The sequence below is a fragment of the Typopeltis vanoorti genome, chromosome 6 (assembly GCF_054136105.1).
Source record: "Typopeltis vanoorti isolate ZY-2024b chromosome 6, IOZ_Tvanoo_1.0, whole genome shotgun sequence".
NCBI lineage: Eukaryota > Metazoa > Arthropoda > Arachnida > Uropygi > Thelyphonidae > Typopeltis > Typopeltis vanoorti.
This window is the reverse complement of record NC_143554.1, coordinates 132,711,352-132,729,712: the sequence shown is the minus strand read 5'-3', so window position 1 is coordinate 132,729,712 and position 18,361 is coordinate 132,711,352. Positions and strand designations below refer to the sequence as shown.

At 36.7% G+C, this 18,361-nt stretch overlaps 1 protein-coding gene across 7 annotated transcripts in view; it reads left to right on the top strand.

Annotated features, from left to right (window-relative positions):
- Rab3-GEF (Rab3 GDP-GTP exchange factor) overlaps window positions 1–18,361 on the top strand; it is a 1,186,669-nt gene that overhangs the window by 357,125 nt on the left and 811,183 nt on the right. For all 7 annotated transcript variants that reach the window (XM_090394443.1, XM_090394448.1, XM_090394444.1 and 4 more), the window contains exon 12: window positions 13,258–13,429. In XM_090394443.1, coding sequence (XP_090250569.1) covers window positions 13,258–13,429 — 172 coding nt within the window. The remainder of the gene's footprint in view (window positions 1–13,257; window positions 13,430–18,361) is intronic.

Here is an 18,361-nt window from a genome sequence, read left to right as displayed (position 1 = left end):
TACCCCCAGAGCTCTTATTTCCTCCAACAATATATCCTCACTAAGCATAAATTCTGCATCAAATATTTGTTTTCCAAATTTTAAAACTTTACATTTTGCAACATCGAACTCACATCCCCATTTCCGTGCCCAATCACTCAATTTATTCAAGTCTTCTTGTGTGGCCACAACATCTTCTCTACTCTTCATGGTTCGTTCCAACTTTGCATGATCTGCAAACAACTGAATATCTCCATCCAAATCTTCACCAATATCATTGAGTGATTGGGCATGGGAATGGGGACATGACTTCAGTGTTGCAAAATGTACAGTTTTAAAATTTGGAAAAGCAAAAATGGGATGCAGAATTTATGCTTGGTGAGGATATATTGTCGGAGCTGGAGGAAATAAGTGATCTGGGGGTGATAGTAGAAGGATCTGAAATTTAGGGGACACATAGCCAAAATTGTGAAGACAACACAAAGAAGGCTTCTGGGAATGATATGGAGGACACTGACTTTTAGAAGTAGGTAGATTCTTGTTCCATTGTATGAAATTTTGATTAGGCCACACATGGACTATTGTGCCCAGATTTGGTCACCTGGTTTTCAGAAGGACGAAGAGATGTTCGAAAGAGTCCAGAGGCGACTGACTAAAGTAGTTTTTAACCTCTGGAATGTCCATTATGAGGAAAGATTGAGAAGATGCAGCTTGCAGAGTTTGGTGGACAAGAGGAAGAGGGGAGATATGATAGAGACCTACAAGTTGGTAAAAGGTTATTATAGGGTCAATGCTGGAGAGGTTCTACAGAAAATAGTGGGAGATCAGGGGAGAACCAGAGGTCATCCTTGGAAACTGTATAAAGAGGGAGCGAGAAGCAGGTTTATTTCATGCAGAGTTGTGAATGATTGGAATGCCTTCCCTGAGAGTGTGGTGTCTGCAGAGAATTTGAGTGTGTTTGAAGCATGGTATGATGAGCTGTGTATATGATAAAAGGACCTCCTAGATGAGTCTTTGACTTCATGGGATCTTGGATGATAATAATAATAATAATTTATTTAACAGTTTGTCATGTGCCAGTCTATCAAAAGCTTATGCAAACTCTAAGTATTCCACTGTATATGGATGTCATTTGATCAAGACATTTTGTCACTTTGTTGTAGTATATATGAGTAAAACATGATCTCCCTTTAACAAACCCATGTTGACAACTACAGAAAACATTGCTGTTTTCAACCCATTTCTGTATCCTGCTTCTCATCAGTCTCTCTCTGTTTTTTTCATGTGGAGTTTCCTCCCTTTTCTTCCCCCATCCCTATCGGGGTGAGTTGAGCCCCCGATAAGGATGGGGGTTAAGTATTTATGGATCTAGATCCGTGTGTTCACAGGGCTGGTTTGCTGCTTGCGGGATGAAAAATCCAGATAAACTGAACAGCCAAGAGCGGCTAACTTGGCTATGGCTGAGGAAGATCCTTAAGTTCCTCACGTCGGCGACAGGACACTCCTTCCCCAGGCATATGGTTGCAAAGTGCAAAGCCACTAGGCTAACCGCGCGGACAGTCTCTCTCTCTCTGGTATTTTCACCACAACTCCAGATATACAGATTGCCTATAATTTGTAGTCACAGCCTTTCCACTTTTCACTTCCTTGGAACCTGTGTTGTTGTAAGTGGCATATCTCTTTATTAAACAGACATGTTTATTAAAAACACATGCTAATGCTATTACCAGTTCCCTGGAACATTCCCTTAAGACGTGCAGTGATATGTTATTGAATCCTATCGCCTTATTGACATCAAGGTTATTTACTCAAATACCTACTGCTCAAACATATTAAGCAACCCCTCCTATATCCTCTACACATAGTTTCTCATAATTTCACCCTGATGAGGATGACACACCCTTATAAATTGATCACCGAATACCTCAACAATGTCTTCTGCAGCAGTTACCATTCTATTATTTTTGTCTATTAACATTATCTTACCATAATCATTCTTCCTTCTACTTGCCACTTATTTAAAAAACTCTCAAAGCCTAGAGAGTTTTTTCTTTACCAGGTTTGCCAATTTTTGCTTATACTGCTCTTTTGTTGTCCTTCCCAACTGAGTCACTCTCCTGGCTTGTTCTTTGTACTTTTCATATAACTGATTATTATCACTATTCACTTGACACTACCTCCAAAGTGTCTTCTTCCTCCAGATTTCATGCTTAAGCTCCTCATTCATCCATTTTACACCTACCTTATTCAGCCTTTTGACCTTCGGAATATATTCACACATTGATGCTGTTATGTATTTCTTTGTTAGTTCCCAAACTGTACCACTCTACTCCTTATTCCATGCCATAGCTCCAAGCTGTCTCCTAAGGTTTTCATAATCATCAGCTTTATAATTCTACATATATTCTTTCCTCACAAAAGTCTGCATATGGCTAACCACAACCCAGATGATCACTCATAACAGGTAGAAGAAAGCGTGAAACCCCACTCACAATTACCTCTTCTGATGATATGATCAGATCTAAAATGCTTGCTCCTTGCGTGCCCTCCTTTACATGCTGCCTGAGATAGTTATCTCTCAAGAAGTCGAGAAATTCATTTTCCTTATTCCCAAATGCTATCTCTTCATTCCAATGTATACTTCCATAATTAAAATCACCCATGATAATTACCCTTCCTTTGTTTACTAATCCAAGTTGTTTATACATTTCTTCATCACCACTCTCCACATTTCCAGACCTATGGGAACATCCAACTAAATATGTCTTCCTATCAACCTCCATGTTACACTACAATGCCTCATAACCATTACCTCTATTTCCCTGATTCATGTGTACCTTATGTAAACAATTCCTCTGCTATTATCAGCAGCACCCCCCCCCCTCCCTTCATGTCTTTTCTATCCTTGCAAAAAATACTGTATCCAAATGTCCATACATACATACATACATAATTTCCATACATACATACATTCACTGCTACTCCTAATATCCACTCTCCTTATGCAATGTCTCCCTGTCCACTCAGGCTCCCTCATTTCCCTGTTCCTCCTCCATTTTCTTTTCATTCAACCATGTTTCATTTATTCCAATGATTTTGGAGCAAATAAACTCAATCAATGAAAAACCATTTTACTGCCTAATTTTTGATACTTCTCGCATTTGTAAATAAACAGCAGTTCATTTTTAGATCTATAACCAGTCCTACCCAAGCCCCTTGTTTGTTGTAATTTTCCCTCCATACCGCCCTTTCCAAATTGCCTTTATCCCCACTTACCACATATATTCACTCAGTCTCCACTTCCCCACCCAAATCACAATCTATTCCATTTTTATGCTGATAATTTCCATACATACATACATTCACTTCTACTTCTAATATCCACTCTCCCTATGCAATGTCTCCCTGTCCACTCGGCTCCCTCTTTTCCCTGTTCCTCTTGCATTCCCATTTTCTCTTCATACCTCACACTGTTATTGTTTCTATTGCTGAACACTGATCTTTCACTTCATCTCTTATTTCTGATCTCTTTTTTGCATCACACACTGCTCTTCCATCTAGCAACGCTTTCTCCAATGACCCCATTCCAAAGCCATTCAAATACAGTCCATTGCATCTGTATAATTTCATTCTTCCTTGAAACGCATGCCATATATCCACAAACTGTACTCTCTTCTCCCGACAGTGTTTACCACTATACTGTTCTTTTACTCTCCTCAATAACTTGCTAGTATTCACCCTTACATTCTCCTTATGTCCACTTAAATCATTTGCACCCCATAAATTCATTTTCTCCTCATGTCCAAAGCCTGAATTATCTTGCTCATTCTCCCTCCTTTTTCCAGCTGGAAAAACAAGTTCTACAGACAAGTTGAGAGCACTGCCATGGGTAGCCATCTGTCTCCACTTTTGGCAAACTATTTTTTGAATCATCTGGAAGATACCTTGTTCTCATCCATTCATTCCCAACCCTCTCATTGGTTTTGTTATGTTGATGATGTCTTTTCCTTTTGGCTTCACTCTGAAAATGAACTTACCATTTTCCTACAACAGATCAATAGCCTTCACCCACACATTCAATTCACCATGGAAAAAGAAAAGGTTCGTAGTTTACCATTCTTGGACATCCTTCTTACGTGCACAGCCTCTGGTAATTTATCAACCAGTGTTTTTATCAAAAACCTACCATTAGTGGCAGATATATTCATCAAAAGTCTGTTCATCACATCTCAAAAAATTGGTGTTATCAAGTGTTTAATTAATAGAGCACATAACATATGCTCCTCTCCCTCAAGCTTATAACATGAACTTCTCGCTATCAAATCTTTAATGGAATTTAATGGTTACAACCCTAATCAAATCCAGCAGATAATTGACTCCTATGCTCCAACACTTCAGGATTCTTCAACAGACTGCAAGGTTCCAATCCCTTATATTTCTGGTATCTCTGTACTGATTGGTAGAATTTTGAAGCAGTATCACCTTATTCCTACATATTTTCCTATCAACAAAATTTCTCATCTGTTGCCATCTATAGAAGACACACTGTCACCTCTATCATTAGCTGTCATTTACCAGATACCTTGTGAATTTGACATATTTTGGGCAAATTTCCCGTTCTGTGGAAAAAAATAGAATTAATGAACATCAATATTATATTGAATACATGAAACCTCAAAAGTCTGGTCTGGCACAATTGACACCAAACACAGTATCTGGTGGGATGAAGCTTGTCTTCTCCATAGCAGTTTTAAAATGAACACTTTTTTAAAGAAAGTTGCGAAGCCCTTTAACATCAGCCAAATCTGAATAGGAAATTATCTCTCTCTCCCCAAAGTTTGGGAGATTCTTACTTTATATAATAACCATCAAAAGTAGTTTTTAATAATATTATTTATTAATATTAATTTCATTTCTAGCATGCAGCAGCAGTTTTTAATTGGTAAACCACTGATTGTTATATGTACCTTCAATCTCCGTTTCTTTGATTTGCTTGTTTCTATGCACTGATGATATACTGTTATTTTCATATGAAATATCTGTACTTTTATTTCATTGGTGTAATTTGTTGTTTATAGTCATGCTACAGGTACCTTTAAAGTTTGGAGTAAGTGTTGTTTAGTGAGAGTTTGGAAGTGCAAAACCAGGGAAACCAGAGGTGTTGGGAGGGGGAAAGAAATGCAATCAGTCATCTGTCTGGTCACCCTGGAATAAATGAGTGTGTGTACAGAAAAAATTATGCAATGCTAAATGCCATTTCACAGGTTTCCGATTCTAACAGGTTGGTAATGACATTACACAAGGGTAATTCTGGGTATAAGGAGATGTTGAATTGCATGTACACAAATTTCAGGAATAAGGGAGAAGAGTTTTTTGGCATTGGTCAGCTCGACTTGGCCTAAATTATAGCCATCAGTAAGACTTAGTTGAAAGAAAATGATATAGTTTTATTATTATCTGAGACCTCCAGGGAGTGAAGGACTCATCGAGGGAGGCTATATACCCCACCAATTACCCAAACCAATTGTCATATCTTCCCTTAAATTCATTCACACTAGATGCACTTACTACTCTTAAAGGCAAACTATTCCACTCACTTACTCACTCGCTGCTCTGTGAGAGAAAAACCTAGCTCTTACTCCTTTCTTGACTGTGAATAAGCATAACTTCCATGGATGCTTCTGTGTTCTCTTCCTACTTTCCATATAATGAAAAGTTTCATCAGACGATATCCTATAACACCGATTCAAAACTTGAACTACGTGCTTTAGCTTACGCTAGTAGTCGCCGATACGTTTATAGTTACTATATTCAGCTTGAAACTCTTTGATTCCGATGTGAGTTTCTTATTCGGTTTTAAAACAATGTGGGATTTAATATCTCCTTAATTTAAATAACCCATTCAAAAGTTGATATACCTCTATCATATCACCCCTCTTTCTTTCTTTCTTTCTTTATTTAACCAGAGTCTGTAATCCACATAATCACAATCGTCATAATCTAAATTCCATAATCCAGTTATAATCTTTGTAACTCTTCTTTGCACCCTTTTCACAGCTTCTTTATCCCCTTGGAACCCAGGAGACAAATCTGTGCACAATAATACTGATGTGGTTGTATCAAGACCTTATAAAAAGACAAAGTGACTTCCTTATCCTATCATGTCAAAGCAACAAAGCTTTGCATGTTAAAGCATATAAAGCAAGAGTTGCAAAAAAAGAAAACACTGTTTAGTGAGTATAAAGAAAAAAGTGATAAGCATACTCATGAGCAGTACAAAGTGCAAGTAACAAGAGTGACTAGTATGGCAAGAAAGGCCAAATCAGATTATGAAACAAAATTAGTTAAGCCAAAGTAAACCCCAAAGAGTTTTTTGTTAAACAGCAGGTAAGAGGAAAAATCATAGTGGTAGGATGATTTTAATCAATGCTGATGGCAGGAAGGTGACAGAGGTAAAAGAAATAGTTGAGTTGCTGAGTGATAATTTTACAAAGGTGTATCATCCAGGTGGAGATTTTCCAGTTGCTGATATGACAGAGGTATATATTAAAACTGAGGTGGACGAACAAGAGGTGTTCAGCATATTGAAAAATATCAACATGAATACAGCAACGGGACAGGATGACATGTCAGCCCATGTACTGCATGAACATGCAAGAAAATTGGTATTCCCCTGATGAAAGTGTTTAATCTGTCTCAGCTCTGGCAAGGTTTCAGGGAGGTGGAAAGAGGGTAAAATAGCTTCATTGCATAATGGTTGCTCCAAGATAGAGGTAACATTTGCTGACCATGAGTGAATATAACTACTACTCCTGATATTAATATATTAGGAGTGGTTATTAAAGTATTGGAAAGTTGGTTAAAAGTAAAATCCAACAGTGGATGGATAGGGATGCAATACTCTATAGTGGGCAGTACAGCTTTGTAAAGGATAGGTCCTGTCTTAGTAATTTATTCACATTTTCTAACAAAGTCACAGCAGAATTGGATAAAGGAAATGTCCACATCATGGTACTACTTGTAGTGTATGTGGGCTTGTTTGTTTAACTTTGTTTACAAAATCATTAAACTTAGCACATGATGTATCAATGTGCTAAGTTTAATGATGTATCAATGTGCTAAGTTTACAAAATCATTAAACTTAGCACATTGATACATCATGACAGTGACAGACAAATAAAGTAGACAGCATAGCTTTCTCAAAAATGATATCGTGCTGCGAATGTAATATGTATACATGCGAAAATGTTGCATATTTTTATGCAGAGAGGCTGAATAAGAAAAAAGAACGCATGTGGATATGTAGAAATTGCGATATTCTGATGGACCATGAGGCTTGCTTAATTATGCGTTTAAACACAAATGGCATCGTAACGTATGAAAATGGTAACAATTGTTACCATTTTTTACCATACAAGGTTTATTTTCCTAGAGGTAAATTAAATAGAGTGATTGAGACATTGGATATGAGGACTAAGCAAGCAAAGGAGTTGGTAGTGATAGTAGGGACAAATAACTTGACTGGGAACAAGGAGAATGTAATATTGGATATCAGGAGGTTGTTCAGAAGGATAAAAGATAATAGTGTGACAGGAAAGGTAGTCAGTGTGTTACCCATGCATGACAGTGATTAGTTGAGGCAGAGAGCTAGAATTTTGAATGATATGTTAATGGAAAACTGTGAAGAGAAAGAAATGCAGTTTGTTAATGTGTGGAATGGGTTTGAAGGAAGAATTATACTGGATAAGAGTAATGGACTGCATTTGAATGGTTTTTCAGGTGAGTCATTTTGGAGAAACTGCTGCTGAAAGGGAGAGTAACGAGTGCAGAGAATGAATCTGAGCAAGTAAGAAGCAATGTGAAAGTGTTGAAGACTAAGGAAGGAGAGATTAAAGTGGTGCTTATGAATGAAGAAGTGGGTAGCATGACTGTAAAAAAATGAGAGAACAAGTGTGCAAGACAAACAGGAAAATGGGATGACTCATATTGGATGGGGAAATGCAGCATGATAAAGGTCGATGCTCCAAGAGGATGTGAATGTGTGTGTAGATAAAAAGTGAAGGGGATGACCCGGATATAAGGAAAAAACCGTTGGATGAAAGTATGCAGAACTCACATCAAATAAGTGGTACCAGTGAAACTTGTTATAGATCCAGGAATGCTAGAAGTATCAGAAACAAGGGAAATGAAATGATTGCATTGATTGAGTTCGTTCACTCAAAAATTGTTGAAAAAAGTGAGACATGATTGGATGAGGATGATATCCTGACAGTAACAGAGTGGATGGTATGATGTATTTCAAAGATAGAGATGCAAGTGGAAAATAGTTGTATGTTGTGAGATAGAGATGAATAGAATGAAATACTTTGTTGGATGTTGCTATAGACCTGGAAAATGTTCAAGGTGTAGTAACCAGGAAATGTATAAGCAAATGGGGAAAATGATGATCATTATGTGTGATTTTAATTATGGCAATATAAATAGGGATGATGAGATAGCAACTGGAAGTAAATAAAATGAGTTTCTTGAGTATTGGAGGAACAACTGCCTCAGGAAGTATGTAACGGAGGGCACTTGAGGATTGAGGATCTTGGAAAATTTGATGATCTCATCAAATTTGATCATCTCATCATCAAAGGATGTTATTGTAATTGAGGTATGAAATCTCCCTCTAGTTGTTGAGGGAGTGAAGTGATTGTCTGAAAACTTCTGTGAGGAATGGATATATGTGGAACTACAAGGCTGGGGATTATGTTAAGCTCAGAAGACAGCTTCCAGCTGTAGCATGGAATGAGGAGTTGGGTAGAAAGGAAATCAATGCTGCTTGGGTTATATTCAAGAACTGTTTCGTATGTGCATTGTCTAAATCTATTCCAAAGGTCAGAAGATTAAATAAGGTAGGTGTGAAATGGATGAATAAAGAGATTATGCATGCAATAGAGAGAAAAAAAGCCATTATGGAGATAACATAAAAGAAGTGGTAATAATCAATTCAATCAGGAATACAAAGATCAGGCAAGTGAATCAGTTGGTAATGGTAGCAACAGTTCAGTATGAGCAGCAGTTAGCTAATGTAGCCAAAAAATATCCCAGGGGGTTCTTTCGATATGTAGCCAGCAAAAATAAGAAAACAATTATGCTAGCATGGCATTGATTGGTGAAAATGGTATAAGGACAACTGCTGCAGAGGATATAGTTGAAATATTTAATGAGCAGTTCAAAAGCGTCTTTCATCCTTGTTAATGTGACATCATGGAGAATTTGTAAGCAGTGGATGATGAGGAGGAAAGACTGACTGTGAGTGAGAAAGAGGTATAAGGGGAATTAAAGAAATTTTACGTTAATAAGGCTGTGGGACTTGATGATATATATCGCCTCATATGTTTATAGGAATGTGCCAGGGAGTTGACATCTGCCTTGATATATTTGTTTAATATGAGTTTTACATTGGGTAAAGTTCTAAAGGAGTGGAAGGAAGACAAAATTATACCACTTCATAAAGTAGGTGACAAAATTCAAGCATCAAATTATAGGTCTCTGTGTATCAAGGTGTTGTGGAAAGTGTTGGAAAGACTGGTGAGAATCAGGATATAGAATTGGATTGACAACAGTGGTATTTATTATCTTTGATGGACAGCATGGATTTGCTAAGGGGAGGGCATGTTTTATTAATCTACTTACTTATTACAATAAGGTGACAGTAGCATTGGATGTGTGAGATGGATAGCAAAGCCTTTTGATAGATTACTGTATAATAAGTTGATAGTCAAACTAGACAGATGGGGTTTGATATTAGACTAATGTATTGCTCTTTTAGTGATACTTATGCCATAGAGCTACTATTAATTATTTGCACATGAACACAAGGAATATGTAATACTGTTTCTTTAAATAAAGCCAAATATTTTGGCACGAAACAGGCCATGTTTACAAGGTAGAATGTCAACAATCGATTGATTTGAAACATAAAAACTGTGTGATGTTATACATAGCATAATGGTATAACTGAGAAAAGGAAACATAGGTTAATCATCGATAACTGTAAAAAAATAAAATAAAATAATTGATGTGCTAATATGATAAGATTTTTTCCATATTTTAGATAAAGATAGGCAGTCATTCTGATTCAAGTTCAGATGGTAAAGCAAGCCCTCAATCCTCTCTTTAAACAAATGCTCAAATTTGTACCGACAACAATGAAGTAAGCAAGTTTCAGACCAAAGAATATTGTGGTCTGTGTCTATTCCATGTTGAGCTAAGCCAGATTTATCAGATTTCCTGTGGTAAATATAAGATTGATGTTCTTGTATTCTCTTTTCTATTGAGCATCTAGTTTGTCCGAATTGGATAGATTGCAATCACAAGGAACTTGGTATACACCAGGAAGAAACAGAGGGGAGCATTTATCTTTTGATGAAGGAAAACAAGTTGATAATTTATTGATAGGTATAAAAGTAGCTACTAAATTGTATTTCTTCAGACTTCTGGAAATCTGTTCTGAGATACCTGAAATGTATGGGATTGGAATTTGACTTACTGTTTCCCTGTTATTTAAGTTAGGCTTGTAGGAGTCTAACAGATGTTGTGTAGTCTTTTCTGAGAAGCCATATGATTTCATATACCATATGATTTTTAAGAGTTCTTCCTGTAATTGATGCAGAGTAGAACAAATAGCGTTAGCACATCGAAATAAAGTTTTTATAAATCTTGTCTTTTGAGAAGGATGGTGAGTGGATTGCTGAAGAAGGGCAATGAATTTTTTATATTCCTGGTTTGTTTATGGGAGGATGTGGAGGTTTTGGTGGATGTATGCATCCTAAAAAGCTTATAAATTGGGAAGGAAGCCAGTTTAAGCTTGTAATCAGGAAGGAACTTTGCAACTTTTTCTTTAACTTTCATGATGTAATAATAATTTCATCTTGTTTATTAGAAATAGCTGCCAGAGGCATATCAGTAATTTGTTAATTACTGATAAGGCACCAATTTGCAATAAAGGGAATGCTCAGTGATGGTACTGGGCTTTTCATTCATCCCATCTTTTCTGCTGCTTTCCTTTTTCTTCACATCATCCTTGGGATCCACTGTCCTCCTCTTCATTTGTCATATGGTGCAACCTGTTTGTTAACCAGAAATGAAGATCTTACGTGTAGTTATTTTGTAAAAATAAGTAACCCTATTTTTAAAAAAATTTATAATGGCCCAGTCAGGATTATTTGGCTAGTGGACTTGCCAGCAAGCATCACCAGGGTCTATATCAAGTCTTCGATGGCTGAGGATAGGGCTCAATACTTACTGCAGGGCTGGCATGGAATTCAGAGAGGTAACCCTTGCAATCTCCTTCTGAGAGTACTTATTTTTTGCAGGATAGTGAGTATTAATGTATGGCTCTCTGTGGTAAGGTGTGATGGGATCTCTGGTGACGATTCTCATATTTTCCTTTTATGTGAATTTGTCATTCTTTTATTTAACAAGAAATCCTAATAAAGCCCCCTCCTAAGCACAGAAACCATAGATACATCATTTGTTAAGAAAAGCAGAAACAGAAAATCTGTCACCCAGGTAATCATTCCATAATTTCTCATAATTTATGAAACAGGTGAACAACTAGTATAGAAAATGTCCTTTCTTTATTCAGAAGGGTTAAGAGGGATTAACGGAATCTCCCGAAAACATGCTACAAGTAACATGGAGGGTGGGGGGTTACAATTGTGGTAAGTTGTATAAAATAATAATGGATAATGAAGGAGATATAAATCTTTTGATGTTTAACTGCCAGTAAGCGAAACTCTAAGAACTCGGATTTGGATTTGCCGATAGTTTTTCGGCAAATCCAAGTGTAAGGAACCACTTGGTAGTGCAACACCAAGGCAACTCGAATCAAAGGTGGAGCAAGATCCCTCACTATCCTTGATATTTTCTCATAATGTAAAAACACAGCCCCTAGGGGATGTAATACTGTAATTACATTATGAGGAGAGGTCACTACCCAGACCGGTTTCAACCTTTTTTGAGGTCTCATCAGTGAGTAGGTAGACCTGGAAGAGATAACAAGGTTTAAGTGAAAAGAACTTGCATACCTTCACTATACGAATGCCATAAAGGTTTAAATATTACCATTTGGCTTTCAATCTGTGTTATAATATATAAGCACACCTTTATGGCATTCGTATAGTGAAGGTATGAAAGTTGTTTTCACATGTTATCTTTCATAATGTTATCTTTTCCAGGTCTACCTACTCACTGATGAGACCTCAAAAAAGGTTGAAACTGGTCTGGGTAGTGACCTCTCCTCATAATGTAATTACAGTATTACATCCCCTAGGGGCTGTGTTTTTACATTATGAGAAAATATCAAGGATAGTGAGGGACTTGCTCCACCTTTGATTCAAGTTGCCTTGGCATTGCACTACCAAGTGGTTACTTACACTTGGATTTGCCGATAGTTTTTCGGTATGAAACTCATAGAGCTTAGTCCGAGTTCTTAGAGTTTCACTTACTGGCAGTTAAACATCAAAAGATTTATATCTCCTTCATTATTATTAAGGTTGCCAGAAAAATAGCCGTTTGGCTTTCAATCTATGTTATAATATATAAGCACATCTTTATGGCATTCGTATAGTGAAAGTATGAAAGTTCTTTTCACTTAAACCGTGTTATCTTTTCCAGGTCTACCTACTCACTGATGAGACCTCAAAAAAAAAAAGGTTGAAACTGGTCTGGGTAGTGACCTCTCCTCATAATGTAATTACAGTATTACATCCCCTAGGGGCTGTGTTTTTACATTATGAGAAAATATCAAGGATAGTGAGGGAGCTTGCTCCACCTTTGATTCAAGTTGCCTTGGCATTGCACTACCAAGTGGTTACTTACACTTGGATTTGCCGATAGTTTTTTGGTATGAAACTCATAGATCTTAGTCTGAGTTCTTAGAGTTTCGCTTACTGGCAGCTAAACATCAAAAGATTTATATCTCCTTCATTATTATTAAGGTTGCCAGAAAAATAGCTGTTTGGCTTTCAATTTATGTTATAATAATAATGGATATTTATTTTCCATTTTAAAAAGTAATTTTATTTATAAAATGCTCATATTAATTTTGTCTGTTTTCAAGATGAATTTTTAAAGAAATAGTCTTCCACCATACAAAATTTTCTTCACAATACTGCCTTTCATTGGGGTAAAAAAAACAACCACAAAACATTAGTATAATGTATTTTTTATTTTTGGAATTTGGACTTTTATGCTGAAAGAGATGGTAATGTTTTTAATTTGCATCAGGAATGGGTTCTGAAGATGCACCTTGCAGTCAAGTGCTGTTTGATCACCGTGCAGTATATCAGCCTCCCAGTACGTTACAGCTACCAGGTACAGGTGGACTAACCAGCAGTGATTCTGCCTTTTCTGTACCTGGTTCTCTTTCCACTTCCTCTTCACAATCTTCACTGTCAAGGTAACTTAAGAAGTTATTATGAATCTGTAAAATCTTAGGAGCCAGAAATAAGCTTTTGATTAATATCTCAAAATTACTGTAAAGTTTTAGGTTAATTATAAGACTATGAAATATTTTAATTCATATTTACCATATTTTCATGTGCAATTCATATTTTTTTCCCAAAAATGTAATATACCATATACAAGATTTTTCATTTTTGAGTGGTAAATTGGGGTGGGCAAGAGTAACTTAATTGGAAAACACCATTTGATATGTTTTGACTATGCTCTTCTTTGTGATTTCTTTCCAAATAAGACGTGGTGTATTGATTCTTGTTTCTCTGAGATAAAAATGATATTAGTAACAGATATGGTGTTTATAAAATAAGTTTTGAATAAAGTTTAACTTTTGACACTTGTCCATTGCATAATTATTATTATTATTATTATCCTAAGACCCATGGAGTCACAGACTCATCTAGGAGGTTCCTTTTGTCATAAATGCAGTTCATCATATTTTGCCTTAAACCCATTTGAATTCTCTGCACACACACATCACACTCTCAGCCAATGCATTTCAGTCATACACTCCATGCAAAAAAAAAAAAAAAAAAAAAAAAAAAAAAAACCTGCTATTCACTTCGGTGCTCACACTCTCCTTATACAGCTTCCAGGAAAGACTTCTTGTTTCCTCCCCCCAATCCCCCCCATTTTACGAAAATTCTCTTCGGTTTTAATTCTATAACAATCCCTTACTCACCTGTACATTTCTATCATATCATATCACCCATCTTCTTTCTATCCGCTAGACTCTGCAAATTGTATCGTCTCAACCTTTTTCATATTCAACATTCCAGAGATCAGAAACTATTTTGGTCAATCACCTCTGGACCCTCTTGAACATCTCCTCATCCTTTTGAAAACCAGGCGACCAAATCTGTGCACAGTAGTCCATATGACTTATTCACAGTCTTATACAATGGATCCAAAATGTCTTGCTACAAGTCATTGTCAGAATTTGTCGTGTTGTCCTCACAATTTTTGGCAGCATGTCCTCTAAATTTTAGATCCTTATCACCATGAAGTCTTTTATTTCCTCCACCTTCAAAAATATATCCCCACTAAGAGTAAATTCTACATCTCATCTTTGTTTTCCAGATAAAACTTTATATTTCACAACATTGAACTGGCATCCTCCACTCCCGTGCCCATTCACTCAATCTATTCAAGTCTTGTAAAGCAACAACATCTGTTCTACTCCTCATAGTTCGTCGCAACTTTGCATCATCTGCAAACAACTGTACATCTCCATTCAAATCTTCCCCATTATCATTAATGTACAAATTAAACAGCAGCGACTCCAAAACAGACCTCTGAGACACACAGCTAGTGACTTTCCTCTTCTGGGATATTACTCTACCATACACAACTTATTGATACCTCTCAGACAGCCAGTCTTCAATCCAATACACTGGTCTAATATCCAACCCCATCTGCTCTAGTTTGACTGTCAACCGCAAGCCACTGTGAAGTCTAGGTATACTATTGTGTATCCGTCTCCCACATCCAATGCTGCTGTCACCTTATTGTAATAAGTAGATTACTAAAACAAAACTTCCCTTTAGCACTGTGCCATCCATCAGAGATAATTCCATTGTCGTGAACCCAAATATGGATCCTCATTCTCACCAGCCTTTCCAACACTTTATCCACAGCATCTGATGTACAGATTAGCCTATAATTTGATGCTTGAATTCTGTCACCTCCTTTATGAAGTGATATAATTTTGTCTTCCTTCCACCCCCTTTAGAACTTTACCCAATGTAAAACTCATATTAAACAAATATATCAAGGCAGATATCAACTCCCTGGCACATTCCTTCAAAATAAATAGTGATATATTAAGTCCCACAGCCTTATTAATATCAAGTTTCTTTTATTAATATCGATATAAGTCTCTCCTTCTCATTATCCACTGCTCTCAAACTCTCCATGATGTCACATTCACAAGAATGAAAGACCTTTATGAACTACTATCCTCTTCAGCATTTGTCTTTATACCATTTTCTCCGATCACTTCCATTCTACCATAATCATTCTTATTTTTCCTGGGTACATATTGAAAGAATTGTTTAGAATTTTTTTTTTTTTTCCCTTCATTAGTAACTGCTGCTCATATTGAACTTTTGCTCATATCCTTACCAACCGAATCACCCTCCTTGCCTGTTCTTTGTGTTCCTTATGAAATTGATTATTACCACTCATTTTATTTTTCCTTCATAATGCTTTTTTTCTCTGTATTGCTTGCTTAATCTGTTCATTAATTCATTTCACACGACTTGGTTGGCCGAGTGGTTAGTCTCCAGCCTAAAGGCTGCAGGTTCGAATCCCACCATGTGGCATGGATGTTTGTGATTGTGAAAATACTACTGGTGGTGGTAGTATTCTCACTTGGTGGGCGGTAGATGACATTGGTGTAGATGATGATGATTGTAGTTGGAGAATTGGGTGGAGACAGAGTTGTAGAGTAGATGCCCTCCCTCCCTTGATGAGTCTTAGGACTCCCTGGAGGTGTCACGTAATAATAATAATAATTCTGACTTTTGGGATATATTTAGACATTGCTTTTACTAGGTAGTTCTTGAATTTCACTGAACTCCTCATTCCATGCTACAGCTCCAAGCTGTCTCCTAAGTTTCTCATATTCACCAGCCTTATAATTCCACATATATCCTTTCCTCATAGAAGTCTTCACATGGTTGGTAACCATCCAGATAATCACTTTATGGTCACTCTCAACAACTAGATGGAGATTTGATACCTCATTTCTAATAACATCCTCTGATGAGATGATAAAATCCAACTCCCTCAATCCCTGTGTGCCCTCTGTTACATACTTCCTGAGATAGTTTTTCCCTCAAAAACTCAAGAAACTCATTTTATTTACTTCCAGTTACTCTCTTGTCATTCCTATTTATATTGCCTTAATTAAACTCACCCATAATGATCACCCTTTTCCTCATTTGTTTGGCTAATTTGTTTATACATTTCCTGATTACTACCCTGCACATTACCAGGTCTATAGCAACATCCATCAAAGTGTTTCATTCTATTCAACTCTATCTCACACCATACCACTACTGCTATTTCCCACTTGCATCTCTACCTTGTATGGACATAACTCTTTTTCTATCATTAGTAGCACTCCACCTCCCTTTTTATCTTTTCTATCTTTACGAAATACGTCATACCCTTCCATCTCTGTTCCTGTCAGGATATCATCCTCATCCAACCATGTCTCACTTATTTCAACAATTTTGGGGTGAACACACTCAATTATGCAACCATTTAATTTCCCTTGTTTTTGAAACTTCTAGCATTTCTGTACAAACATAACAGCTCATTCTTGGATCTATAACAAGTTTCACTGATACCACTTATTCAAAGTGAGTTCTGCATACTTTCCTGAAGCCATTTCTTTTTCTCTTTACTCATCCCAGAAACTTCTTCAAATCCAACTGTTTTTCCTACATTCCCAGTCATCCCCTTCACTTTATGTCCACAAACATGCACGCACATCCTCTTGGGGCATCAACCTTTCTCACGCTGTATTCCCCATAAGTCATCCCATTTTCCTGTTTTTCTTGCACACTTCTCTCATTCTCTACAGTCATGCTACTCACTTCTTCATTCATACGCACCACTTTAATCTCTTCTTAGTTTTCCACTGTTTTGCATTTCTTCTTACTTAGTTACTTAGTTTCATTCTCTGTGCTCATTACTCTTCCTTCCAGCAGCCTCTTCACATGACTCACCTGAAAATCATTCAAATGCAGTCCATTACTCTTATACAGTATAATTCTTCCATGAAACTCATTCCACACATTAACAAACTGCACTCTTTTCTCTTCACACATTTCTGCTAACACATCATTCATAATTGTTGCCCTCTGCCTCATCTCATCATTGTCATACCTGGGTAACACATTGACTACCTTTCCTATCACCCCATTATGTTTTATCATTCTCAACAACTTCCTGATATCAAATCATACTTTGTCTTGTTCCCAGTCAAGTCATTTTTCCTTACTCTCACTAACAACTCCTTTACTCGCTTAGTCCTTATATCGAGTGTCTCGTCCACTCTATTCTGATTTATCTTAATATATTTTTGTACTGATATATACTGATACTATATCCTGATTTATATTAATGCTATTGAACAAGAAAAACGTATATAACTTTTTTTTCTTTGTTCAGAGGTAATTCTTTTTTTTTTTTTTTTTTTTTATTAGTATGCTAGTACAGTACGAAATCTTATATATGGAATTTTCCTTTTTTTTTTTTAAACTGAATTAGTTCTTAGTTCAAACATTTGGCAATAAATGCTGCTTTTATCTGTCACTCTTGCTATGTTAAATAGCACAAGTAATATTAACTTGAGCTATGTGGATATAGATTGAAGGGAAGAAAGGATGTATACCAAGATAATGGAATTGATATATAGGCTGTCCCTGGGTTACGGACGACCTGACTTATGGCGTTCCATACTTACGAACAGGCTCCCAAAGCTTCCCATAAGGATAATTAATAATTTGGGAACTAGTTTCTTTTGCACATGTAAACAAACCCACACTTCTCCGCATTATTTAAGCAGTGTTCTTCCTGGAAGTCTAATTTAAGGATCTGGGTCACACTTGCCATGTTTGAAGATTGGTTCTTGAACTGTTTTATTCCTGCTGTGGAACATTATTGTTCGGAAAAGAAAATTCTCTTTAAAATTTTGCTTGTGGTGGACAGTTCTCCTGGACATCCAACATCATTAGATGACCTTCACCCTAATGTAAAGGTCGTATTTTTACCACCCAAGAGTACATCGTTACTACAGCCAATGGACCAGGGCGTCATTTCCATTTAAGGCTTATTACTTACGGCGTACATTTCTGCAAAC